This window comes from Malurus melanocephalus, unplaced genomic scaffold, assembly GCF_030028575.1.
Source record: "Malurus melanocephalus ecotype Western Australia unplaced genomic scaffold, MMel_1.1 scaffold_14, whole genome shotgun sequence".
In the NCBI taxonomy this organism is placed as follows: Eukaryota; Metazoa; Chordata; class Aves; order Passeriformes; family Maluridae; genus Malurus; species Malurus melanocephalus.
The window spans coordinates 3,578,918-3,606,169 of record NW_026623246.1 but is presented as its reverse complement, the minus strand read 5'-3'; the positions used below and the strand labels follow the sequence as shown (position 1 = coordinate 3,606,169).

At 35.8% G+C, this 27,252-nt stretch overlaps 1 protein-coding gene across 1 annotated transcript in view; it reads right to left on the bottom strand.

The window, feature by feature from the left end:
* ARMC3 (armadillo repeat containing 3) overlaps nucleotides 1–27,252 on the bottom strand; it is a 49,963-nt gene that overhangs the window by 8,476 nt on the left and 14,235 nt on the right. The window contains 8 exon segments of the mRNA XM_057383033.1: nucleotides 605–670; nucleotides 2,530–2,639; nucleotides 3,532–3,700; nucleotides 7,169–7,305; nucleotides 8,480–8,729; nucleotides 21,537–21,642; nucleotides 21,768–21,917; nucleotides 27,044–27,227. Of these exon segments, the coding sequence (XP_057239016.1) occupies nucleotides 605–670; nucleotides 2,530–2,639; nucleotides 3,532–3,700; nucleotides 7,169–7,305; nucleotides 8,480–8,729; nucleotides 21,537–21,642; nucleotides 21,768–21,917; nucleotides 27,044–27,227 (1,172 nt within the window).

Below are 27,252 nucleotides of genomic sequence, written 5' to 3'. Positions count from 1 at the left end.
AAGAGTAGAGGTTCTGATTTACTTGGCAGGAACAGACAGACTGTAGCACTGTGCCTAGAGTATCTTATGGATCAGGACAAGCCCTGCAGTAGTGAAGCATTTTTAGTCTAGTTGCCTAAAAATCAGGACAGTTCTGACCACACTGTTCTCACCTTTTCCACCTAAGGAATTCCACTGGAAGAGATTTAATCTAGAAATAAGGAGTCATGTAGGCAATGTAGGAACATTTTATGGGTCTAGGTTCTAAACTGAAAAATGTCTTCTTCTGCAATTTCCCTGTGTCTTGGTTGTCAGGTTGTAAAATAACAGCATTTCACTGCTTCCAATAGATAATGAAAGAAAAAAAAAGCAAACAAGTGTGAGCTGTTCAATACAGCATGGGAAGGGAGGACAAATAATCACTAAGATAGACAAATTAATATTACTGGAAACAGGAGGTGAGTGAAAGACTCCAAAACATTCAACATTGTATTTAAGTATTTGTAGTCCATTCAGAAACTGTCACTATTTTCAGTTAGAATTCTATTTCTATGTTGTTAGAATTCTATTTCTAGTGTTAGAGCAATAACAGAGCATYGACAATTAGTAAATCTGAAAACCATACCTTCCTTTTTCTCTACTGCTTGCTCTTGAAACAGATGGTGATACATCTTGTACTTTCTCTACAACCCTGAAAAAGAGTAAGATATTTTTGCATGTTATTTGCAGAGTTAATATTTGCATGTGATGCTATGGTGTTTGGATTTTAAAGGACAGTAAATATATTCATCGGTGGTATATAAGTGGAAGAAATAACATAATTACTAATAAACCAGACATTAATCCAGGGATCAAAAAAGAAATATGGAATCACAGAATGGTAGAATATGCTGAGCTGGTAGGGACTCATCAGGATCACTGAATCCAACTCCTAACTCTGCACAGAACCATTCCAAAGAGTCACACCATGTGCCTTCTGAACTCTGTCAGGCTTGGTGCTGTGGCCACGTCCCTGGGGAGCTGTTCCAGTGCTCAGCTCACTCTCTGGGTGAAGAACCTTTTCCTGATATCTGACTTAAGCCTCCCCTGAGAGAATCCAGGCCATTCCCTTGGCTCCTGTCACTGGTTGTGTCATCCAGAGGCTCCCAACTGTGCCATTCCAGCTGTGATCTCCACACATTCCACCCCTTCCATCAAAGGCAGTGCCACCCCTCCAGCTCTCCCGCTGTGCCTGTCCCTGCTGAGGAGCCTGGAGCCATCCAACAGGGCACTCCAGTCACAGCACTCATCCCATCAGGTGTCACTTGTGCCAATGATGTCAAATCTCTGGGACTGCACCAAAGCCCTGAGCTGCCCTTGTTTGTCCCTCATGTGGGTTCTCAGTGTAGAGACATTTCAGGTGTGGTGCATTGAAGCCAACACCTCCTGAGGCAGATTGAAGAGTCCCATTAGTTTTGACACACCATGCCATCACTCATCACCGGCCAGCCTGGGTTTGTCCTCTTCCCCCTTTCAGGCCAGCTCTGCCAGCAAGCCCTGCTAGCTCCTCTGCTAGAGTTTTTTTTTTTTTTTTTCCTTTCTGGGATTGGTGAATATCCMATGATGGACAAAAAAGTAACTGGGGAGTAAGACTGCTGCCAAAGTACAAAAGCAAGAATCCTTATCAAAATCAAAGAAAGAAAACCTGATAGTTAAAGACAACTCTAGGGATCAACAAAAAGTATGGAAGTCTAATTTGTCATAGATATTCCTAGACATCTTTATAGTGTCATAAACAAGCTTAAAAGGGAAGCTAATGATACTATAAACCAAATATGTGATGTGTTGACAGAGAAGAAGTTTTTGGACTTGCAAAATATTGGTAGAGCGATCTTTGATCTGTGAGACTGTTTACAGGAAATGGCTCCCATTTAAACAAGCCCAATACCAACTTCCTGCATTCAAATCTAWGATTTGTTAGGCTGGCTTCAACTTAAACAGAGAAAAAATGGTCACAGGTTCTTTATCAAGGCTGAGAGCTTAATGCTTGKATTTGTCCCGCCCCTCGGGATGATGTGCTTAAAATTCCATGCATTTGTCTGTACAGGRGAACCATCAAATCATAGGTTTCACTGTCGAATGTTGACATTCAGCTTAGATGACATAATTATTACTGCAGATAACAAGCTTTGTTATAACTAATAAAAGACTGGGTGTCCCATCATCAGGAATCAGTGTTAAATTAATGAGTCTTAAAGGCTAAGACTAAAAAAGCAATTCAACTGAATAAGTTATTTTCCAAATTCTTATTTTAAAAACCCAAATGTTTTGTCTTCTAGGACATAAAAGCACCATGCTGGGAATAAAACAGGTGTCTCTATATATGTGTGTGGATAGATAGATAGATAGATAGATAGATAGACAGACAGACAGACAGACAGACAGATAGATAGATAGATAGATAGATAGATAGATAGACAGACAGACAGACAGATAGAATGAAATTTGTGTTGGAAACAGTGAAAACCAATGAAAAGATGAGCTATTACAACAAATGCTAGTACATCTAACATGACTCACTCTTCTTGGGGCTTAGCATTAATGAGGATTATGGCCCTACGGTCTGTAAGCCCTTTCTTGCTTAGTTCTTCCAAAGTCAAAAATCTTGCTCCACGTTTTACCTACAAGAAAATTAGCATAAAATATAAGGTGTTCTTTTCAGTAAAAGATGCMGAGAAAAAATACATTTAAAAGATACCTCAACAGTAATTTAAAATTCCTAATACAAAATCAGAGACAGAGTGAAAACTTACAAAACCATTCAAAATATCTGAAGTTATTTTCTTCTTAATTTGCATTTTCTTTATCAATTTTTCTTAGAAAAGATTGSTTATAACTATTTTGTAATTTAGCTTGTAGTTATGGCTATTAAGGCATTCCAAAAAGTTCCAGAATAAGGAAATATTCCTGCCTCTGAAAGCTTTACAATTACAGGATGGAATTTTTATAAGCAACCCAGTGCTTTAGGAGCTGATATTTCATTGATTGTCTGTAAGACTGATATTTCAAATTCATTTGGGTATTTTGAAAAGTCCTTCTCGGATCTAAACTGAACACAGCACTAACAAGTGATACTAGAGTCAGTCTTTATATACAAACACTTCTTYTGTGAGAGAAAGGGTCGTGACCGAGGTGAAAATAAGAACTCTTTGCTCCCTTATGTAAAAATAAACAAACAAAACRTCCACAGGTCATTCAATGTCAAGTTAATATTAAATACAGTGCAGGGAAAGAGACCAGAAGAGCTAAAATTTGAGAAAGGATCTGGAAAGGAATGAGGTCTGAACAGCTYAGATAGGATTGGGAAGATCACAGATAGGGAATAGCATGAAGATTATTTCATCCATGAAAAAAGATAATCAAAAAAGTCTGTGTAACAGCTGTGAAATTTCAGGACAAGAAAACGAAGTATTTCTGTAGCTAGACTCTGGCTTTTTTGCTACACTACTCTTTCTAAATTAAAATGAAAATTTTACTCTTTTTAAATAGAGTAATTTGTTTAGAACAGCTTACCTGACCACAATCATAGAATCCATTAACAATGATATTACTTGATGATAAATATCCCATCCGGCTGTACTTTTGGGAAAGATTGTTATCAAGTAGTTTTTCCAGAGCAGCTTCACTAAACTTATTTTGACGCTTTGTTGACAGATTTATTTCTTCTAGGATGTCTAAAGCACTGATAAATAAAATGCCAAGGATAATTAATTCATCATTAAAGACTAATAAACTGTTATTATACAGGTCAGAGTTAGTTTTCAGCATTACCAAGGCCAAGATAGATTCACTTCCAAATGCTGATCCTGTGCCCCCTGGGCCAGCAAGGAGCCGGCTGTGCCGCACAGAATTTCTTCTCTAGGGAAGGAAAATACCTTGTGGTGCTCAAAAGCAAAAGCAATTCCTTTAGGCAATTAAATGCTACATTAAAAAAATGCAGTCAGGATGCCAGAACCTTTTRTCTRGAAGGATGCTACAACCTTTTGTCTAGAAGGATGCTATGCACCATAGAGAACTTAAGGAAAAAACAATGTAAGAAGAATGATGATCAGAGCTGACCATATCATAAAGTCCAGGCAACTTCTCTCCCTCTCTGCCTCTCTCTCTCTCTCTCTCTTTTTCAGCTGCAATGCAATTTGCAGATTCCAGTAGTGCATTATGCATTGTGTGAATCTTTGTGGTCTAGGAATGTTTGGGGGAGCACCGCTGGCAGATATTTGCTAAACATGAATGAGCATGGAAACACAAGGARTTGTATCAACACCACCACAATAGCAGGATTTCTGCAGCATGGACATAGAAACAAATAGTAATGTAGGGACATGGGAGGACAGAAATTAATTTCCTAAGGTGTTTCTTGTGCTGAAACCCATATACTCACCACTTTTGRCCTGAAAAACTTAGGAAGAGCTCACTAAGAAAATAAACAAAACTGAATCAGGAGAACATCACCTTCTGCAGTTGCGGGACTGTTTAGGAATGAAAAAAAAAACCATGAAAAAAGGGTGATGCCTTCATATGTGTGTGTGTACACACATTCAAATTTCTGTGCATGTGACTATGCACACATGCAGATATTTTTCGCACCTCAAGGATTCAATTTTATATATACATTATATATATATATATATATATATATATATATATATATATATAACGATCCCCATGTTTAGACTGCTCATTTCTCTCTGTGAACTACACAGACACCCTCAGCTGTGGACATCTACAATGTAGACTTTTGAAGGGATGAATTCAGATGAATTCTAGAGAACGGATTTTTCAGGAAAGGCAAATGACAACATTGTGTAGAAGAAAGAAATGAGAGAAGACAGTGGAAGAGCAGTTCAGGCTATATGTCTCCAGCACATTGTAGATAACCAGCAAGTAACACAGGGAAGAATTTCAAAGGGGAAAATGAATAAAGAAACACCAATGTGTACAGTAAGGTCTGAACCAGATGACATTACAGGCACATTACCCTTATATGGACAAAAGATAAGCCAAAACCASACAAATATAGCTGTACCAAAAATTCTGTGAAGACATGAAAACCAAAAAAACCACCAGGATTTAAACAGAACTGGAAACAGTGACACTTCCAACAGAATAGAAGTAGTAAGGGACAAACCCAAAAGATGCACAGGCAAAGTGAGACATAACCAAAACAAAAAATAAATGTTTCATATGCTACAAATCAGAGAGGAAAATGTAGGCCTAAAACTCGATGTGGGATGAAAACTCATAACAGATGGCTCAGAAAAGACTGAAGTGTCTGATGCCTTTTTTGCTTCAGTTTTCATAGAAAGGTTTCAAGCAGATGCCAAGCAGTAATATTAAAAAGGAGGTAGAAACAGTAGTCGTAACATGTCTAGAATAAGTTTGAGAAGACAAGGTTAGCAGTCCCTGAGGACAATTGCCTCATACACTACAGTGTATGAGCCACTACAGTGGCTTGCTGGATGCCACTGATCAAAGGATTAATTATATTTCGAGTTTTGTCTGAAATACATTTACTCCATGCACATCCATTTGCAAAAGCAACATGTGAACTATTTATAATTGTATTGGAAAATTCTAGGCTAAATGCCTGGAGAGTGGAGAAGGACAAAGATACTATCTAGTTTTGAAAAAACTAGGAACAAGAAAATTACAATAGAGATCATTCAGCCAAATTTCAGTATCAAAAGAATACCATATCAAATTATTAAACAATTGGTTTGCAAGCAACAAGAGATGAGAAATAGCTGTTATATATTTGTCAAGAGTAAGTCATGTAAAGTCAATCTAACCCTTGCAATGGGGTAACTGACTTCACATATAGGCAGAAAAAATAGATGTGAGATACAAGCTGAGTACAGATACGTTTTTACTTTAGTAAGTCTTTTCACATATTCCTACTTGGATACTCATGAGCAAGTCAGGGAAATATGATCTACATGAAAATCACATGAAGTAGAGCCTGACTAGTTGAAAAACTGTGCTTAATGTATTATTATCAGTAATATGCTGTCAAACTCGAAGGACTCATAAATTAGAGTCCTACTTCAATACTGTCTCAAAAAGGGATTAAATAAGAAAAGAGCCATATGCAAGATACAGAAAATAATTACTGAGCTTTATTTGATGGTGGTACAACTTCCTCTGAAGTACTTCATCCAGGCTGGGAGATGACACTTCAAAATGGCATCAAAAATGAGAGAAATTAAGAGATGTGTGATGAAATGATACAAGATTCCAAAACAAAACTTGCTTAGCATTTTTATTTTGTCATGAAAAGAAAACAAAGAGGGACAGGGAAAAGGAGAAAATTTGGTGAGTTAAATTGCCATAAAAAGTGATTATTCAATGTCACTGAAAGCAGGACAATATGATTTGTTTTAAGGGATATTTAAAACTGAGAAACCCCTTCTAAGTGTAAGGACACTTCAGCATGGGAATAGGCTACTTCGGAAAGTTGTGAAACTCTTTAAGGATCAGTATTTACACAAGCCAAAATATGTCAGGGTACCTTATTCAGTCTTACACCAGACAGATGGATAACATYACCCTTGACATCCCCACCTGATCTGAATCCCTGAGTCTCTCTGAAATCCCTTCACAGATGGATTTAAAGTGTCTTTCCAGTGATCAGAGAAGTGCCCAGCAGAGGGAGCCSCCCAATTATGTAAATTTTCATTTAACAGTAACTTTAAGAGAATTGCCCTGAGGAGTCCTGTGTCATAATTCTTATAACCTAAACCAGTTTTTGTAATTCAGATATTAATATATGGAATTGGGAGTTTCTAAGAAAGAATAAAACAGCCCCTTTTACATAACCATTCAACACACCTGCAGTTAACCAGAGTTTGTAAATCAAATTTGGTCTGTATGTAACAAGTACAATTTACTGTATATTAAATTCAGTCTGAAACCTTTATTTCAGTTTTAAATGTATGGGCCACTGTAGTCCCCAATATTGACTGAAATAAGTTATCTTCAATATAAAGCCTAATTCAGTCACAGAAACAATGAATGTTTTATAATTCCAGAGAGTTCTCACTACAGACTTATATTTTGTCAGAAGACTTTTGTTCCTAAAAATAAAGATTGTCTTAAATTGAGTTCTCCCTTCAGAAATTTTCTTCTGACTTTTGATACTATTTGTACTCACCCTAGATTGCATAGTTCAATAGCAGTTAGTTGATCACTTCCACAGACCATAACAGCCCAACTGGCATTTCTTCTGACTTCGTCATTATTAGAATGCAGCAATTTAACGAGTTGTTCCAGCCCGCCTGCACTTCTCAACTATAAAAAACRTCAAGACATTGCCACTTAAATCTTTCATCTATCCCAGTAAGAACAGCCTGTGAAATTMACCTCCCAAAACATTCAAGCCTTTAGACAAGATACATTGAGCTGGAAAAAAAAAAAAAGGTTGTTTATGGGGAGTCTGTGTTTCTGTGAATGCTGCATAGGCTGGAGTTCAGAGTGGTACAAGACAGACATCCCTTCTGGCTCTGCCCTCCTTTTCAGTTATTAGGCTGCAGTGTGGAACCCAAAGAGACTACACAACCCAAGGCTGCCACAGAGAGTTACACAGATTTTTCTGTGTTCTGGTGCCTCCTAGCAACTAATTTACATCACAATACAATTGAATTTGTATTGTATGTATGACAATCTTATTAACATCGTATTCTCTTGTGTGCTACAGTATCTTTCCTATACATGCTGGAGGAAATATTGCTCATTTGGATTTTCGAAGAGAAAGACATTTTAAGGACACTGAAAGAGGTAGATTAATTATCTGTGCCCCTTATTCATGTCCTAATTAACAGCCTTGACCCATGAGAAAACCCCAGCTTATGATTTATGAATGCACATAGCATCATTCTTATTTATGAGAATAAAATACTATGACCAATTCATAAACAGCAAAGAGTTCAGCTTGCTGGATGCCACTGATCAAAGGATTAATTATATTTCGAGTTTTGTCTGAAATACATTTACTCCATGCACATCCAGTATCTCATTAATCAAGGTCAGACATTGCTGTTCAGRCCTTGAAAGTGGGCAACAGAACACTGAGGGAGAGTAAAGAGGACTCAACTTCTCATCTGCAAAGTTCAGCCGACAGTTGCAGCTGAAAGAAACATTGATGTTTAATGCTTCTAAATATAAAGATCAAGATACAGCCCTGGCTAGAGCTCTTTGAAGCCACCGAAAAGCTGCAAAGCATTAATTTGGTGCAAGTAAGGACAGTCATGGAAATACCAGTTAAAGAAAACCCTTTYCAAAAGGGTTTTCTCATGAAAAACTGAGCTAAATTCAGCAGAACAAGTTTCACAGAAGTGAAAAATAAGTAGCTACCTAAAAAGCTCAGGACTTCTAGGACAGACACAACGGGCTCTAGGTTAATATAACTCCCACCTCATGATCTAGAAATGTTATCAATAACCACAACCTGAAAGAGTAGTTTTACCTCAGTTCGTGCATTAGCATCACAACCAAAGGCAGCCACAGCAAACGCTGCTTTGCTCTGCACTTTGCTGTTGGTTGAGTGCAGTGGCCCTACAAGGGCACTCATGATCCCATTGCTCTGGATAGTGGTGCGCAATGGCTCTTGCATGGACAGATTTATTAGCACTGCAATGGCATTGGCAATGGCTCCATCCCTCTGGGCATTCAAGGTGTTCATTAATGGCACAATTCCTTCAGCCTCAGCAACAGCCCTAGCAAAATGAAGAAGGGGAAAACATATTTGTTACTTTAGGACCCTTTTTTCTTCTTGGTGCGTAGCATTTCCCAACTAAACTAGTATTACATTTCATGATTGACATAGATATAGATATATATATAGACATGCATATGTATGTATCTGTACATATATATGTGTATGTGTGTGTGTGTGTGTGTGTGTGTGTGTGTGTATGTGATTTATATATGACTCACAGTGTGAAGTTCAAGAGGCACAACCTAAGCAGACAAATCAAGTCTCAAACTTCTGGATTCTTTAACTTACTAGGACATGGATTCTTTCTGAGGTGTTGCATAAGTCAATTAAATCCTGCATCTTTTCAAAGGGCCAGAATTTCCATATCTTTAGTTACAGGCAAATGCTTCTGCAGCCTCTTACCACATCTCCCCATAAACATTCTAGCACTTCTTCTGGAAAGGATTATGGTATACCACATTTTTCACTTTTCTGCCTCTGGAAATTTCTGTGATCAGGTACCTAGGTGGTATAAACATGTAGATCAAGTTTCTGTCATTCTTACTGCATAAGTGTACCCGGTGCAGTTCAGTGCAGTGTAGGAATTACTGAGCTGGACTTATACAAGTTGAGTTAGACAGCAGGATAACAGSAGACTCATCAGATCAGAGCCCAGGACTGGCTATGACTGAGAGTCCAGACCAACTAGTCTATCAACAGCAGATCCAGTTAAAATATTCCCTCTGTTCCCAGATATAATTTCCAAATACCATTGGGGAAGATGGTTGGGATATTTTTTWAAAGATAATTTAACAGATTTAGAGAACCGTCAAGGAAAAAAAACAGCTGAAGAAATATTATTAATGAAATAGCAACTTTGGGTAGAAGAAAGCASTAGGTGCAAGGAGCTATACTATTAGAGGATATATAATGTTACTTTAGGCTCATCTGTTCATTAAATAAAAGTTGGCAATATTGTTAGCAATGGGAATTCACAGATGGCAAGTAGAATTTTCATTGTAACTGCTTTTTAAACCCTCTTTTAGTACATGTTGTCTACATTAAAAACATAAAARCTCTTCAACAAAGGAATTTACACTTTTTATAAGTTTCTCTAAATTTCTGTGAATACAGTAATAAAAGAGATCTACATGTGAAAATCTTTTACTGTAGAATCTTTTACTGTGCAGTGTCTTAGCAAAATTTGACTAACATTTTGATAACTTACACAGCTACAAAATAAACCAAGCTTAGACATTTCACATATAAAAGGAATCATTATACTATCAAAGACTTTCAGGCATTGATAAAAAAAAAAACCACATGAATAATGCTGACAGTCACACTTTTATGCAAATAGAACTGAAAGTAGAGTACATGTCAACCTGAGCCACATAATCTCGTTACATGGGCAACTTGGTGTAGGTCTTACTGTGAATTCATTTTAGTGCAAGTAGCTCCACATTGTCAAAGAGGGGCACACAGATGCTCCTGAGCATACCTGGAATGAATCACCAGAGCCTAACAGGGTTTGTTACTCTCATTTTTGCCTCAGGTGCAAGGCAGTGGCAGCTCAACAGCAGTGCTGGAGCATGGATGTCAGGAAATTTGGCAGGTAGGCAGCAGTTACCTGTTTGGAAAATCAGRGAAAAGGCAAGAATCCAGGGACTGAAGATTAGTGGGACTTTTAGCTTGGGTGCAGCATTAAAATACAGGGTCAGTTTGGTGTTGCCTAATTAATCTTCCTGGAGCACCAGYAGCTTTAATGCAAGCACTTCATTCTCTATTCAGAAGTGAATCCTACGTTATCAGATGTCCCACACTGCACTCCTCTGACTGTCTTCAACTAGCTGGATTTCCCTTTGTCTCCTTCCCCTTTCCTCCGTGACCAGATGATGAAGAGGTGAAAATGTTTTGTTTGGTGGGTGGCTTTTTTCTTGCAGTTTTTTGGGTGTTTTACTTAGGTAAGGCCACTGTACTTCTTTGGTTAACACTGTCTTACCTTGCCCATGAAAATTTTATCCAAATTTTCAGCTTCAGGACTGCTGTAGCTCTATCCAGGCTGCTGTATATATGTTGATTGCCCATTCAAGAGTCAGCTATACACCACATGTATCGCAGGCGTGCTGGAAAACCTCACACTCACAGCACATATAACAATGGTGTGATGTACCTGCTGGCACAGCGTGGGTGAGACTCACCATACACACACATGGCCATGCACAGTGAGGCACAGTGCCTGTGAGCTATCAGATCTACTGTACCATGCAGGGCATGCACACACATTTTACCCAGATAGGAAAAAAAATCATAATAAAATAAACCAAAAATAAAATCAAGCAGTTTCTTCTTTACAACGGATACACAGAAATTCCAGGACTTATGGGACTAATTTACTACTCATGAAATGTATCCCTGTATCTCACAGGTGTGGTATATCCAATATTTCTGCAGTAAGTATAGGGCTTACTATTCCTATACTACACCCAAGATACACATATTCTCCCATTAGAGCTCCTAGTAAACATATAGCCCCTAACAGACKGGCTACAAAATGATACACAGCACTGAATGATGTAGCCAATCACATTATAAGCAGATTTACTATAATTTCCATAAAACCAGCAAGTATACAAGCACTTAACAAAAGAGCAAGGTGACGGCTCCTTGTGTGTTCAGAGCTGACCTCAGCAAGGTACAGAGCACAGCCAATTTTCTCAAGTGCCACTCAACTTCAAAAAGGTTGAGAACCACTGATTTAGAAGATCATACATATTTATTTCTATCCTGCATTCTACTTTCGCGCAGGCTCATTCTGAATCATGGTTTCATGCATATGGTTTAATCAAGTAGCACAACTGAGCACAAGGCAAAAAGAATTTGTTCAAAGTGATGATGGCAGGTAACAAGAGTTGAAGGTAACAAATACCTTTGTGAGTAAGTTTTTAAGAGGGCATGAACATCKGAGGCCAGTGCTGTGCCCTGGTAACAGAGACGCACACAGGAGAAGGAAAAACAGGGAATCCACAGTTCAACTCACTCCTACCCCACAGGCCTCTGGAGAACACAGAAATGTCACAGAACCTGAATCCCTCGGAAGGGAGCTGAGAGAATGAACATGTTTAAAGCGCTGAAATACCACAATGAAGTGATGAAACACTAAGTACAATTATCCTTGTTCCCTTCTATCTTGGGCAGAAACATGCACTGTGTATTCTTTTATTATAAGGCAACAAAAGTCAGAGAATGCTTTTACCAGCACTGTCTTTGCCTAATGTAGATCAGCACAAGAATCTCTCCCAGATCTCCAGATCACTCTCCTTTACACAAATCCTACTGAGACTGTGGAATTTATCAGTGCTTCCACTATAGAACTACATCCTCAAGAAAGAAGTGAGCCTTGGTTTAGCTGAAAAAAAAAGTATACACTTTTTAATGTGGAAAAGGAGTAAATTATATAAATATACAAGGTTTTCCCTCCATGTTGTGTATATTTTCAAAATACATACTTTTCTGAACATGAAGAAAAAAGGTTAGGGAAAAGGAAAGAAGACACTGACAAGAGTAAAAAAAAAGGATATTGCATTAGCAACATCACCATTTTTTAYTCCAAAGTGGAAGCTGCCTATTTGATCTACAAACAAGAGAAAAAGATGTAGGAATTGCAGAGCTTAAATAAAGTTAAAATAATTTAAATGTTATGAATCATAGGCACATATTATGAAACACCTGCCTAACAGGGTTAGGCATTTACCTTAAACAGCATATATACAGTTCAGGTACCCCTATGCACCTTAACTATGCCCTTTAGTGAAACAGTAAAATTCTGATTAAAATTGGATTCAAATTACTGTATTYAAGAACAGCTAAAATATTTTTTCAACTGTCATTAGGAAGAAAAATATTAAAAGTTCAGATAATAGATATTTGATTTATTAATTTTAAATACACATTGTAACAAGTKATTAAGCCATTTTCTTGAAAATTTTCTAAAAGATAATTCAAGGCTAAAAGAAAAAATGCTGAGAGACTCAGAAAAACAAATATTTTCTTTACTGCTTTTACTGCAAAAATAAATTAAAGTTGTCAATAAAATCATTATCTAAAACTTCACTGCACAAACTTTTTTTTAACAGACACTTTGGAGAAGTGTGCATGAGTGTCACCAAAGTGAGTATTTTGTTGCTATAGTCATCTGGGGTGCAATAGTAAAGTTCAGATATTGGGAGTGTGTTGAGAAAACAATCAGCAATAAAAATTTGATGAAAATTGTGTGGGGTTTTTTTTACTTAATTTTATTTTTAGTAGTACAAGCACTCTGTGGCAAAAACCATCTMTTTCTTATCATCACAGCAGCATAAAAGCTCTGGTCTGTGACCAAGCCTTCTAGCCACAGCAAGAAAAATAACGGATTATTTACTTAGAGCCGGGAATGGTCCAGCTAGCTTTTCCTCCTGAAGAGAAGGTCTAGCCTAAGGGAGAAAGCAACTAAAAATGTTCAAAGAGCTGYCAGAAATCACTGAGACTGCCCCCCAAACCCCCAACCTAAACAACCTCCCAGGGAAGGGAGATAGAGGGGAAGAGCAGTGGTACAGCTTGACACCACTGTTTACTCTGGATTATACTAAATTTACACTAGTGAGACTGACACTTCATAAAAATGATCAAGCATGTTTGGTTCCGTTTCTTCTACCACAACCGAACATAAACTGGTTTATATTAAATTATTTTTTATTGATTTCAATGCTGTTTATTCCCCCCCTCCCCCAACTGAGGATTTAGCACAATTTCTGCTCAGAAAAGATCCAAAATTTTCCTCCTCACTGGACTTCATTTTTTTCAAATGTGTTTGCAACTGCCTGTTTCATTTCTGTGCAAAATTAAAAATTACTGTGATTGTGTGTGAGGTGCTTAGCTAGCCATTTATGCCTGTGCATACTTCATTTTCATACATAATTGCATGTAAATTATGCATAAGAATTATGCATCTAATTACACACCTTTTTTAAAATCAACTCTATCTGTGTTAAATCGCATGACTTCTTTTTCACACAAGGCATTTTTGATCCAGCTCTCTTTTGCAATTTCTGACTGAAAAAGAATATCATAACCAGAAGTTTGAAAACACCTCAAGAAATAGCTTTCTTTTTATTCCTTAAATGTATTAGTATTCTTCATTAGCCTTGTTATGCCATCAAAATAATCACATCCAATTAATGTCTTCTGCACTTATCAAAAATTCCACTTTGTGATTTAATTATTTTTAAAAGTGATTGACTGTTGTAAATAGTCATTCGTATTTTAGTAAAAGACTAATATTACTTCTGTTTTCTTCACTATGCAAGAGAAATTAATGTCAGTATGTTTATTCTGAGTAAGGGAATTTAGAACAAGAGACTCTGATCTACAGACTGGGAGCTTTTTGTGCTCCAATAAAAATATTGATGATATCAACAAACCATATTAATTTTTCCTTTCAGGAACTGAACCCTCTCTTCCTATTTTCTAATGACAAGTATCTTGTTAAAACTGCAACAAAACCAAAACTCAATAAAGCTCACAGTCTGGAAGCAATAAAACCTCAAACTGTCTGGGTTAGCAGAGACTGTAATACCTGACTTTGATTTAGCAATTCACAGAGATCTTCTAATGTCTATCATTTAAGTCATCTGACAAAGTTACTACAGATCGCAGTTATAAAACTGTASTATATCTAATTTAAAATATTACAGGAGCATTGATAATGAACTATCTGTTCATGACACCTCAGACTTTCAACAATAATACCATTTGCAATCTTTGTTAAGAATTTCTGATATTTCTACTATTATGTGGAAGGGTTGAAATTCAACCCTTTATGATTAGAAACCCTTTKTGCTCCTGAAAGATCCCATGTACCTTCAGCCAGGATAAGCTCATCAAAATGACACAATCCCCCTCTCTATTTTTTTCTGACCCCAGAAGTAGTGCATGCAAAAATCAGTAAGTAGGCACAAATATTTAGAGTCTGGAATGCACACAAAAGCAAAATAAGAGGCAACATGCAGATGTTGCCAGAGCAGCTTTCGTGGAAGTGTAAGGGAAGGAAGGAAGGAAAGAGCCAAATCAGGATCCTCACAATTCCTCTGAACAGAGGGAGTGATGAGACCATGGTTCTTCATCTTTGGAAGCACCAGTTGAAAGAGAATAAAAAAGTTGTGTAAGTCAGTCTCTACACAAAGTACTTTGGACTGTGAACTTGAGCTTTAACTTCTGGATAACTCTTTTCTGGACAACTGTGAATGTATCTCAAATGGCAGTAGTCTGTTTTGCCTTGCTAAAATCTCATGCTCTTACAATGATTTAGAGTGCAAAAATTCATGCTTTTAGGTTTCTCTCTTTAAATTACATCTTTAAGAACATTCACCTATACTAGTACGTTAAGATAAAATTACTAAGATTGCATGTCAAAATGTTAAGGTTACTTCTGAAAGATTATTTTTACCAAATAACAGTCTAAGTAGGCAACATGCCACAGTCATCACACAGGTTAAATTCACAGCAGGGCAGACCAGCCATAACCYTAAAATTTCCTTATAGACACCTCAAATAAACAATACTTCACACCATACTAAAATAAGTTCAAACATACACTTAAATAATTTCATTTCGAAATCTACTACAAAGAAAGTACAAATGCAAAAGCATAAATACGTTTGTCTGAAATTTACTCATATCTAAAATAACCCTTGTCGCTTTTAATTCATAAAAAGAGTAATTCATCTCAGTGCATACTGCTGAATGACGTTGCAGGGCTACACACTCAAGAGTAATCATGGTACTTGTGCTGCTACACAAAAGGAAGTTTTTTCTCCCAGGTTTAGAAGTCTCCATCCGGGAAGAAAAAACTTTCACTTGATCCCACAGAAATGTATCATGGGAAGTTACAGGTGACAACACACATGCTCTGAGTGAAATTCCAGCCTTCCACAGCTAAGATAAACAGTGATCATACTGCAAGGCTTTGAAAGTAGGGGTATAAAAGCAGGCCAAAAGATTCTGCTGCACTTACAAGGAGTAAAATTTCTATGTAGCTATGATTATCCTAGAAATGTTCTCTGTTCTGTCTGAAACTATTTTGGATCTACTCAGGTTTCCATGCACTTTAGAATGTGGTGACATGAGATCTGTGTTAGAGATAAATGTTCTATATTGGTCTTTGTCTTGAAAATAACCCCAAAGTTAAAAAAAAAACCAAACAAACAAACAAAAAAAAAAACCAAAAAAACCAACAACAACAAAAGAAGACCCCAGGAGAATAACTTTTTGTTGTTGTTGTTTATTTCTTTGTTCGGTGAAAGAACTGTACWGGGAAGAAAACACAGTTACAGTATCTAAGCCTACAGAAGGACTTTCCCATGTAGCCACACCTTCCCAAATCTAAGAGAAAAATACAACAGCTGGCTGTATGAAAGATTTTTCACCTGCCAGCAGGGCACAGACCCATGTCCGTGGGTTGTCTCAGTCATCTGATGTGATGTTAAAGTCTTATTGTGAACCTGTTTATGAGTGACATCCCAGATGCAGGAATTAATTCAGTTTTTCGGCCAAGGGAGAAATTTGCCATAAAACAAATGTTTTGCAATTTTCAACGGAAGTGAAAATGTAACTGGCAAGGAAAAGCTTGAGAACTATTAGGTAATGGGTAATGACTTCATTCTCTKTTGTTTTTATTTTATAAAGTACCGCCCACAATATGGATATACAGTAACCGAAAGGAAAAAGAAGAAGCTGTTCATGGCATGAGATAATTGTTTTACAGGGTGCACTAGATATGGATGTTAATGCTAAAAAGTAACAGCATGACCCACAAAATTAAAAAAAATCCCTTTACCTTGAAGCACATTAGCTCAAAAATATAATTCTGTCACTAGGGGTCAGTATTAAAACATATTACATCTACACAATACCGCCAGCAGCATTCCATTGTTGATTTCCTCCTTCAGAAAAACAAACTTATATCTTAAAGAACAATTAAACCATAAAAGACAAAACCTACAATGGATTATCACCTATTTATGCTATTAAATGTAGCTCTTATAGAATGTAGAAATTTGTGTTCCTGTTCTCATAAATTAACACATACATTAATGCAAATGTGTTATCTTGCATAATATTGACACTTCAATATTTATGGGAATTAGGTTCCATCTAGTCTTGAAAGAGAAAAGCTACTACTAAGTTTCCCATTTTCTAATGGGAAGATTAATACATAGTGATATTACTACCTAATTGCAGTAATCACTACTTCCTAATAATAACGATATTCAGAATGTAAGAAAAACTGGATGTTTTTCAAATTCATTCCTTGACAGSCATACTCACCTTACAAACAATGAAAAAATCTGCTGTGTACTGAAAATCTCAGTTTAAAAAGGTGAGACGCTTTGACTACAGGTGGAAYAGACTGAGGATTGTATTTTGAGTCATTAGATCAGTATATGAATTTCAGTTTGGAATAGATACAACATCCACTAATGTCAAGGGAACAACTGACTTACTCCTCACTGGGCACTGTCCATAACCAGTGAGTTCCCAACTTCTCCTCCTATCCCAGCTACTCTCAAATCTTGACAATCTTGACCCATTTGAGAAGGCACACATTCAGATGCTGTGCTAATACCTAGAGCTCCCTATATGGATATAACCTTTGCGAATTTAAATTGGTTCTCTGATTCCTGTGAAGAATTTAAAAATTAGAAAATTAAATAACATAAGTTTGCTGACTTTGTAAATTTTGGGATACTTTACTGTCTTGAATCAAGATATAATACAGAAATTTGTCACATTACACTTACTGTAAACCCCTATATAAATGTTCTGTCATATGTCTGTCATGTACCACAACTTCCTGCAGCCCTTGGTACAGATGAAGAAAAAACATTCTTTTCCTTCTTCCCCCAGACCAAATTCTAACTGAATGCTATAAATTTTGCACTTAAAACAAACAATTTAGGACAAATATTATTTGAGGCTGTCAATTAGTTTTCATGTCCAGCACGAAGTTCTAAGTTCCAGAGCACATGTCTTTCTTTAGTGGCAAATCCATTAGGTGCCTGGAATTCAGACATTGCCAGATTCATGAAGGCAGCTATTAGAAATGGCATTTGTGCTACGGCAATACTGAAGAAAAGAGCTGGTCAAATTAATGTCCAACTGGTACACTTGAGATTTTATTTCTATGTGCTACTTCTAGTATCATATTTGTATTTAACACAATTATCTAAATAAATACAGGAGAAGTGAAAATCTTTGATTATACTTTAAATGAAAAAAAAAAAAATGCAGAGGCTGAGATAAGCCATTTGTTCCAGGATTAGATGTATGGCACAGAATCACTTATTTTCCTGCCCAACAGATGACGCTGCTGTTTCTTTGTTCGCTTGTAATTGTTCCATTTGTGCATCACGCCCATTACTGAAGTGACTGCGCCCACATTGCCCAAAGGCTGGACACAGCAGAAACAGAAAGCTTCAGAGATTCTTAAAATGGCATTTTGCTGTACAAATAACTGTATACAGTTTTCAGTAAAGCAAGTTATTGCTCTGGATTATAAAATGTGATGGAAAAGATGGATGCAAATACCCAGCTGGACATAATTCTCTTTTTTTTCCAGAAGCACAYCACAGAAGAAAATTCTGACATATACTTCAAAGATGACCTCAGAGCTATCTACACACGGTAACATAGCTCGTTAGAATAAGCACATGGGCTTTTAAACTGCAATGTACTTTGCAATTTTGTTCTTACTTAGGCTAATTATTAACAARTTTACAAGGATTTATCATCAATATTGAGCAGCATTAAAACTCTGTTCTTATGGTAAAATTCTTGTAAATGCATAATTTTGGGGTGTCAGTCTGTAAACTAACGAGTCATTTGATCACTGTAGATTTTCTATGTGCTAATGAAGTACGACACACCATCAGCTCTGCAGCAAAAACATAAATGGTGAAATATTTTAGAAGCCATTTATATTAATTGTTATGTGTTATGGTRGAGATCCTATTGAAAATCCATTTTTTCCAGTAAACCTGAAAACYCAAACCACTTTTATGGGACTCATGTCCTCTTCTGGTCTACATTTTTGGTTAAAATACTCTAAAAAACATATTAATTCATTAATTTATTTCTTTTTGCCAAATCATGGTTGCCTGAGGACTTGAATCACGTGACAAGCTGGTCTCTGTCCCGTTCATYGTGAACAGGTGTTCTATTTACCAAACCTCCACCATATCTGACACCTTTATAACCTGTCTCAGTTGAGAAACAAAGGACTGATTGGGTAAGGGTACAGAACTAGCCTTTCATTGCTGTGGGGAAGCACAAAAGGGTCAAGGTTAATATACATTAATGGGGGGTAGTATTGCCCATTGCCAATGCTGTTCTTTGCTATTAATCAATGGAAACTTTATCTTTATGAGCTACCTATGGTGGGAGTTTTAATTACACACAATTTGTGTATTTTTTTATTGTATTCTTTCCATATTATATGAAAAGGTGGCAGCACTTTTTGATATTCCTATCAAGAACAATAAATCTCCAGCAAAAATAGCAACATCTTATAATCATTTTATATCCTCAAATATACACCATACAAAATAAAAGGGCAAGGTACACATCCTTCAATCAGTATAATATACAAAAATGCTCATGGAATGAAAAAGAGCAGAATGCAYGCATACGAGTTCAGCAAGGTTGAATATTTGACTGGCCAGTAAAAAGCGAAAGCACTTACAGCAAACAGTTTTCCCCATCACTGGACCCATTTTGTTTTTGCCACACAAGGTGCACCTGCTACTACTACCTTTATGTTTTTATATACTTGGAGGGTTTCTTACAAGAATCTAATACATAACTGATAAAAGGGCACTAGACTTATCAGTTTCATTTGAAATCAGAATATTGTCAACATAATCACACAGCAAAGTCACATTATTATAAAAGTGTATSAACATCTTCATTATTTATATACTTATTTTCAGCGGTCTACAGGACATACAAATGAAACATTCTAGAATGAAATATGATTATGGTAACTCAATCTGGAATGAATTTTCTCCAAACTATTTTTTTTCCTATTATGTGAATGTAAAATAAATACGGGTCTGATAGCCAGTCAGTGAGCTGGAACTACACCAATTTGTATCAGCTAAGGGTTCAACACTATATATTCATTTATAGATCCTAGTCACACTCAGACTCTTCTATGACTTATTAATGGTTTTGATTTAGAAATGAAGCTTTGAAGTAATTATATAGTCACATGGAATTCATCCAATATACATATTTAATGTAAATTATTGCTTCCTGATTTTCACAGAAGACCTGTGATTAGATTATCTGGTGCTTCCATATTGTACTCGAAACTGGACTGCAAAGAGAGAGAAGTGTATGTAAGCCACCTTTACAATTTCCTGACTSTGCTCAGCAAGAAACAAATACGGACTTCATTATAATGCAGAGGAACAGAGACAGCTATTTCCCTGCCTGAGGTCTCAGAGAATTGTTCCAGCAGTTGAGCTAAACAATGTCCTGACTATCTCCTTAGCAAAAAAAATGGAATGAGTTGGCATAAGCTGCTATACCAACTGAAAACGCTACAGAGATCCCCTTTTCACAATGTAAAACCTCAAAGGGCTGCACTACGAAAAACAGCTGTAGTGGAACTGAAAGTTTGACCTCTGGACTCCAGAACTGTGCTTGTTTTATGTGTGTGTGACTCCCACTGACACCAACTGAAGAGTCCAGCACACGAGGAGAGCAGAATATCAGACAAAAAAAAAATTTACTATGTGAATCTGAGAACAGATTCCTCTGGTGTCATATTATGGCTCTATCTGGTAACATTAAGTGAATACTAGGGACTGTTAGAGCTGAATCAATAAATTGAAACATAATTTATTTTGTGAGTTTTTTACTTTTTCACTTCAAAGAATGCCTGTGAATCATTCTTTGTATAACTTTTTAAAGTATATTCCAGGAAACTTTTAAGGATTTTTGTTCGTTTGTAAGTTTAATGTGATTGCTCGTGTACATCACACTGCTCTGTTGCTTTTCCCTGAACAGGACTTTTAATACCATCACTTTTATCTACTGCAGCTCACAGTAGAATTTAGTTGATACAATTGTTTTGGAACACATAGTGAGCTAACCATTGTTACCTTTGTTAGCAATTTTGGGTACTGAAGTCACACTTCTTTCAGAGAATGCACTAGAAGCATACTCTATTAATTGGGAAACAAAANAAAAAAAAAAAAAAAAAAAAAAAAAAAAAAAAAAAAAAAAAAAAAAAAAAAAAAAAAAAAAAAAAAAAAAAAAAAAAAAAAAAAAAGAAGAGCAAAACAATGCCAATATTCAGGAGATATATCTCCCTCAAAGAATGAATTTAGATCAGTCAAAAAGGTTGTACAAAGCATCAGTTTTTAAAATACCTCTATGGTTTTTGATTTACAAAAAGAGCTCCACATCAAATGCTTTTGATTATAAGGCATATTTTGCTCATATGTGCTCTTCAAAACATKGCTTATATGTCTGCTTTCATTGCATCTGCTTCATACCTTTCCTTGATGAAGCAAATGTTAGGAGAGACAGTACAACTCTACAACAGTAATGCTGATGAGAACCAAGCTATTCTAGTGATCCATAAGCACCAAAAAGTGCTTACAGTCAAATTCAAACAGACCTGCCTTGTAGGATAAGGACAAGATGAAGCATTCTTTAAAAATCAAAATATTATCACTTCAGATTAGCATTTTAAATAATTATTTAATTATTGCAGACTCACCTTACATTTCCAGGACTGGCTGTTGTCAAATTAACTAATGCTGTCACTGCAGCTTCTTTTACCTCTTCATTRTCACTGCTAAGCAAATGCACTAGCTGAGGAATCCCTTTGAAAGAAATAATGGTATATATGAACCTTTAAATAAATATGGCAGTCTAGAAGGTTATAATATTCTCCTTACAAACAGAAAAAAACATAAATTCACATTTCATCATCTTCCACCTTACTTACCCTCGAGTCCAAGGATATATTTACTGTCTATATGCTCACACATGGCAGAAATTGCTTGGCAAGCAGCAATTTTGACATCATTTTTAGCTTCCAAAAGGCTTAGGAGGAATTTCTCAATCTTCTCCCAATGTAAGATTTTTCGGATTTCAGCTTTAAATGAGAAATAACAATAGAATTAATCTGCATTTGTTTTCCAAATCAGTGAAAGAACATTAATTTTATTTCACTTAGTTGTGAGAAATATTTTGGTAACAGAGGAAGCAGCCTTTAACAAATGTGCACAAAGGACCAGAGCCAAACCCATTTTAGAACATCCTGAGCTGCAAGGGACTCACAAGGATCATCCAAGTCCAACTCCCAGATTAGGCTTCACTGAACTCTGAATCAAGCCCAAATGATGACTATTAAACACAGTATAAACATACATRGCCCAACAGAATGCAAAGTTTGTTCTCTGTAAGCCTTTAAAACCACAGAATGCATACAGGCTTGATGGAAACAGCTTTTCCAATGCAACAGATCAGACTKACTCAGGATTGTGCTTGACTTCAGGTTATGCTAACAAAGTCCAAATGCATAAAATTGAAGAACACACCAGTCAATGTACAACTGAACTTGGTGAAATACCACCCAACATACTAAAAGAGCCAAAAAAAGGCAAGGAGAATTACTAAGAAAATTTTAAATTCCGCACAGCTTGTAGTTCTTTGTTAATGTCCCCTTTGCAGAGAATTTGAATTTTGCAGTTTMGCCTGGTTCACTGCTGACCTACACTGCACTGACCAGCATAGCTGCAGGACAGAGATGCTCCTTCCTCTACACAAATAACAACACACAGTGCCTACTAAGTATCTACAGACACCTGTATGTAGATAACAATAAACTGATAACTCCCTTCTCCCTAAATGGATAGYATCAGAAATGTGGGTGTCTCTTAGAAAGAGCCCTGAAAGAAACTTTCTAATGCAGAAAGGCACTGGACAGCCAAGAAGCTCTATAATGATGAGAGTCAATAAACATTTAACCATATGCATAATTTAAACCAGACTAATTGCATGCTGGAAGTTATAACTACATGGTAGAATTTTTGAATGTATTAAATTCAGGAACTGAGAAGTCAGTGGGGTTTCAAAATATTTAGCAATTTTATCAGCAATCAGCTACTGTGCTGATTGCTGTCCTCCAAATAAAAAAAAAAATTAAAGAAAAAAATATTGTAAGTATTCTTTTAGATAAATCTGAATCTGTAGTGAATATAAGCAAACAAATACAAGTCTGCAAAGTCAATGAAAAGCAAGTTTGAYTGAAAATGTAATTAGAGCAGAAATTACTCAAAGCATATAGATGAGACAGGTGCAGTCACTTTCACCCATTCAGCTCAGTTTTAAACTTCTTTAGAATTCTCAGATACACAAATGAAATCACAAAAAAAAAGATGCAACAAATAAAACAGAGAGGAATTTAAGTGTCAGCAGGACTTTGCCACAACCTTGATGCATATCAGCCAGCTCTCAAGGGAAAGACCATTTTGACAAGCTATCAAGTGTGTTGCTGGCCTGTTGCTTGACAAAGTAGTCCATAATCCCAAATAATGATCTCTAGAGGTTCTTCATGCCTCAGTAATTTGKTTTTTTGTACAGCAAGTTATTTATTAATATACTGATTTTCTTAAAAATTATTCTTGCTTTTCAGGGCAGCTATGATGATCTGTGTTTTACGTTGAAGATAATTTATGTCTATGAAATAATATTAATAATTAATTTGAAAGCATGAAACTAGTAATTTTAAATATTTCAAACAAAAGAAGAATTTATAATAATGTGGAAAAACAGATTTTTAATTTGAGCTTATGGTAAAGAGTATGCTTGTATATTTAGGTACCTAGRTCAATGAAAATTATTAATATTTCAATACCCAGGTGCCAATTCTATTTAAAGGATGAACATTTTCTGCTGACTCTGTGTGATGAGTTATTTCCTTTGTTTCCTTTACTACAGACAAGAAAGAATGCACAATTGAAAAGCATCGTTTATACTGAAGTACTTCATATGTAAGTGCCAACACCATGTTTACAGTGATGAATTTCTGGACTTCTAAGTTATTTGAATACATTGATTTAACATGAAGGAAAATCAAGAACACATACCTAAAAGTATCTGGAGGATAAACCATTCTGTCCAGTTTTTCATGCCTTGACACCATGGTGAGACAACTTTTATTTTTCAATATATTTTCCTATTATTTCCCCTTCTTACCCCAAAGTCATGACCTGAGTTCTATTGATCACCTATTCAGGTTACTGCCACTACCTTACTGGTATTATTAATTTGGTATAATTTGTATTATTATTTGGTATTATTTAYAGCAATTTCAAATGAAAAAAAAAGTTAATGTTTAATAGTATCATGACCTCTCTTTGATCTTGACTTGAGATAACCCAGATAAACAAAGATCTGTAYTATGAAATGCATGTTAATCAGGGTACAGAGCATGTTTAGTGTACTTCCCTTCTCARTGCATGAGATGCATTGAGATACACAAAAATAATGGGGAGAGCTTCAAACCAGAAGTTTGGCAGAGCAAGCATGATCATCACTTTCTCCATATATACTCCACAGCATTTTGTTGTTGCTGGTGTATCTGACATTGTCAGGGGAAAATCAGGTCCTTCTTAATCAACAATCCAGATAATCCACTCACAGACATTCAATAATTTATAGCATCAGATTATATTTTGCCTTCTGAAATGACTGCATTATTTGGTGGGCCAGGCAGAAATCACAGTGTAATTCACCACTATAATTCTGAGCACACAAAACAAAATCATCAATAAATTACTATATTAAATTCAAAATTATATTACAGAACAAAACAAAATTTAGGGACAAATGCATAATGATTATAGAAATGATGTATAGAAATACAATCCATTTTAATGTACTTAAACAGAACAGCATCCTAAGAATGCTATTTAAAGTTGAATATCATGTTTATACCATGTAATTTATTCTGATATTGAGAATACCTCATAAGGGATAAATATATCTTATAACCATAACACCAAGTTACAGGAGTCCCTTTCCAAAGAGTTGAAAGSGACATAAAATAAAACTACTTGCTATGATCACATCTATCAGGAAAAAAAAAMCAATCCAAAACTAAATTCCATCTGTCAACAAAAATAATTTCWAAACCAGATACTGCTGTATACTCAGCTGCTAGGATTAAAAACCCAGCTAGATACTTGTTCTGTCATCGCAGAAGTAGGTTTTTCATTCCAATGAAAAGCAGCATTTTTTGTCWTAAGTACAGAGTACTGTATCTGAAAAATTCAGTGCTTTTGGAGCCCACATTGAGCAGCAAGTTTTCTGTACTATGTTTTCCACTGCACCAGGACAGCAAGTTACCTTTTGTCTAACTGGTTGTCACCAAAATTCTACAGCTTGAAAGCAAATATTTTATATCTTCTTTTGATGTATTTTCCCAGCTTGCTACATCCATAMTAACTGTCATAGGCTGAAGAAGAGAGCAAACCTTTATAATGAAACCTCATTGACTCCATTTGTAAAGAAGCATGACAAGAAGATGCATCTTCACTGACGGTAACATCCCATGATATAAGATCATAGGCAGTACTGTAATATATTATGTGTGGTTCTTGCCACCGTGCTTTAAAAATGTGCTCAGGCATGTTTCTACTAACAGCTGCTAAAATATTAGGCCACAAAAACTGAAAAAAGTGTGAAAGAGGAAAAGAAGGCTATGCTTATTTGAAAATAAATATGATAAAGGAGTAAGATGCAGCGGAAAGAAGTAGGAGCAAATATAAATCTGCTTAGCATACAACTTACAAGCCTGTCACAGGACTATAAAAATGATAGTGACAGTCTTAAGTAGTATAATAAAATAACAACACARGAAAATACACAAAGAAAAGACTCCCTTCCTATCTTTGATACCTGAACATTAATGAAAACAATTTTCTGTGACTTGCCAAGCTGCCAACAGATAATGACTAAAGCACAGATAACCCCACAGAATACTAGGGCACTCTTTTTGTGTATAAATTTCAATCCAAATAATTACAAATATTCAGGACATCAAACTAAGCAAAGTGAGAAGAGAATTGGAAAGACAGTATGGGGAGAGAAGAAAGGAARACTGAAATATGTCAGAAAGGACAGATTATTTTATCCATGTATTAAATTAAATGACATATTTTTAAATACACATAAATTAAAGTCATGATTCAACCACAAGGTGCCAGAAATATGATAGAAATATTTAAATTCAACTGTCATAGAAATGCCTTGACAAAAGTAACATCTTCTATAGTCAGAAGTATGTAGTTAGTTCCATTGCATTTTATTATACAACACTACTTGGCACACATTGCAACTCAATAGCCAAGATAYTGAARAAATTTCAAATGTARTTTTATTTAAAAGAGCATCCTTCTRGGTATAAATGCTGTTCTGCCTAATTCAGAATTCCTTGATGAATTAAAAAAAAGCATATAAAAAAGAACTATAGGATKAATAATTATAAAAAGATTACAATGCAACTATTTAACTCCACTGGGAATATTAACCTGCAAGCCATTTGAAAGGTTTCCTTTCATGCCTCTGTTAAAGGAATTTGTATTTGAAATTGCCTGACATTTAGACGAGCAGTTGAATGCAAAAGGAAGTCAGCTTGCAAAGAAGTCTTAACAGATAGTGGSGAGAAAACATTGCCAGCAAAGGTGGCTTAAGATGGCAGTCAGTTGGCATCACTAAACAAAAGACAAGGATCATATTTTGAGAGCTTCATTTTTCTGTGAGGACAGCATTTTACAATATATTCATATAAAAATTTAAAAGTTAATTGAGGCAAAATTAACATTTAAATACATATATATCTCTGTGTGTATATACATATACATATACATATACATATACATATACATATACATATACATATACATATACATATACATATACATGTACATGTACATATGCATGTACATATACATATGCATATACGTATACATATACGTATACATATATACATATACACATACATATACATATACATATACGTATACATATATACACATACATATACATATATACCTCCTAGCATCCAATTGCTGCTGTGACTGGCAAGAGTCATCACTTCAATTAATTCTTGCCAGTGTTTTCCTCTGCACAAGTACTACGTTCAACCAGAGAGCATGGATAAAAATTCATTTCATAAACAAATTCATGTCCATGGATTATTAAAAAGTCACATACAGTCATAAGCTGCTTTAGTAATTGCCTTTGCTGCGTTCTTCTGAATATCAGGAACAGTTGAGACTTTTAGAAATGAAAGTAGTTTTTTAAGGCCTCCTGTTGTCTGAATCAGCTGCAGAGTCTGCACATCTTCGAGACAATTTGCCAACACAGCAAGAGTTTCAATATGTAGATCATTGAGTTCCTAATTTAAAAAAACCCCAACAAAC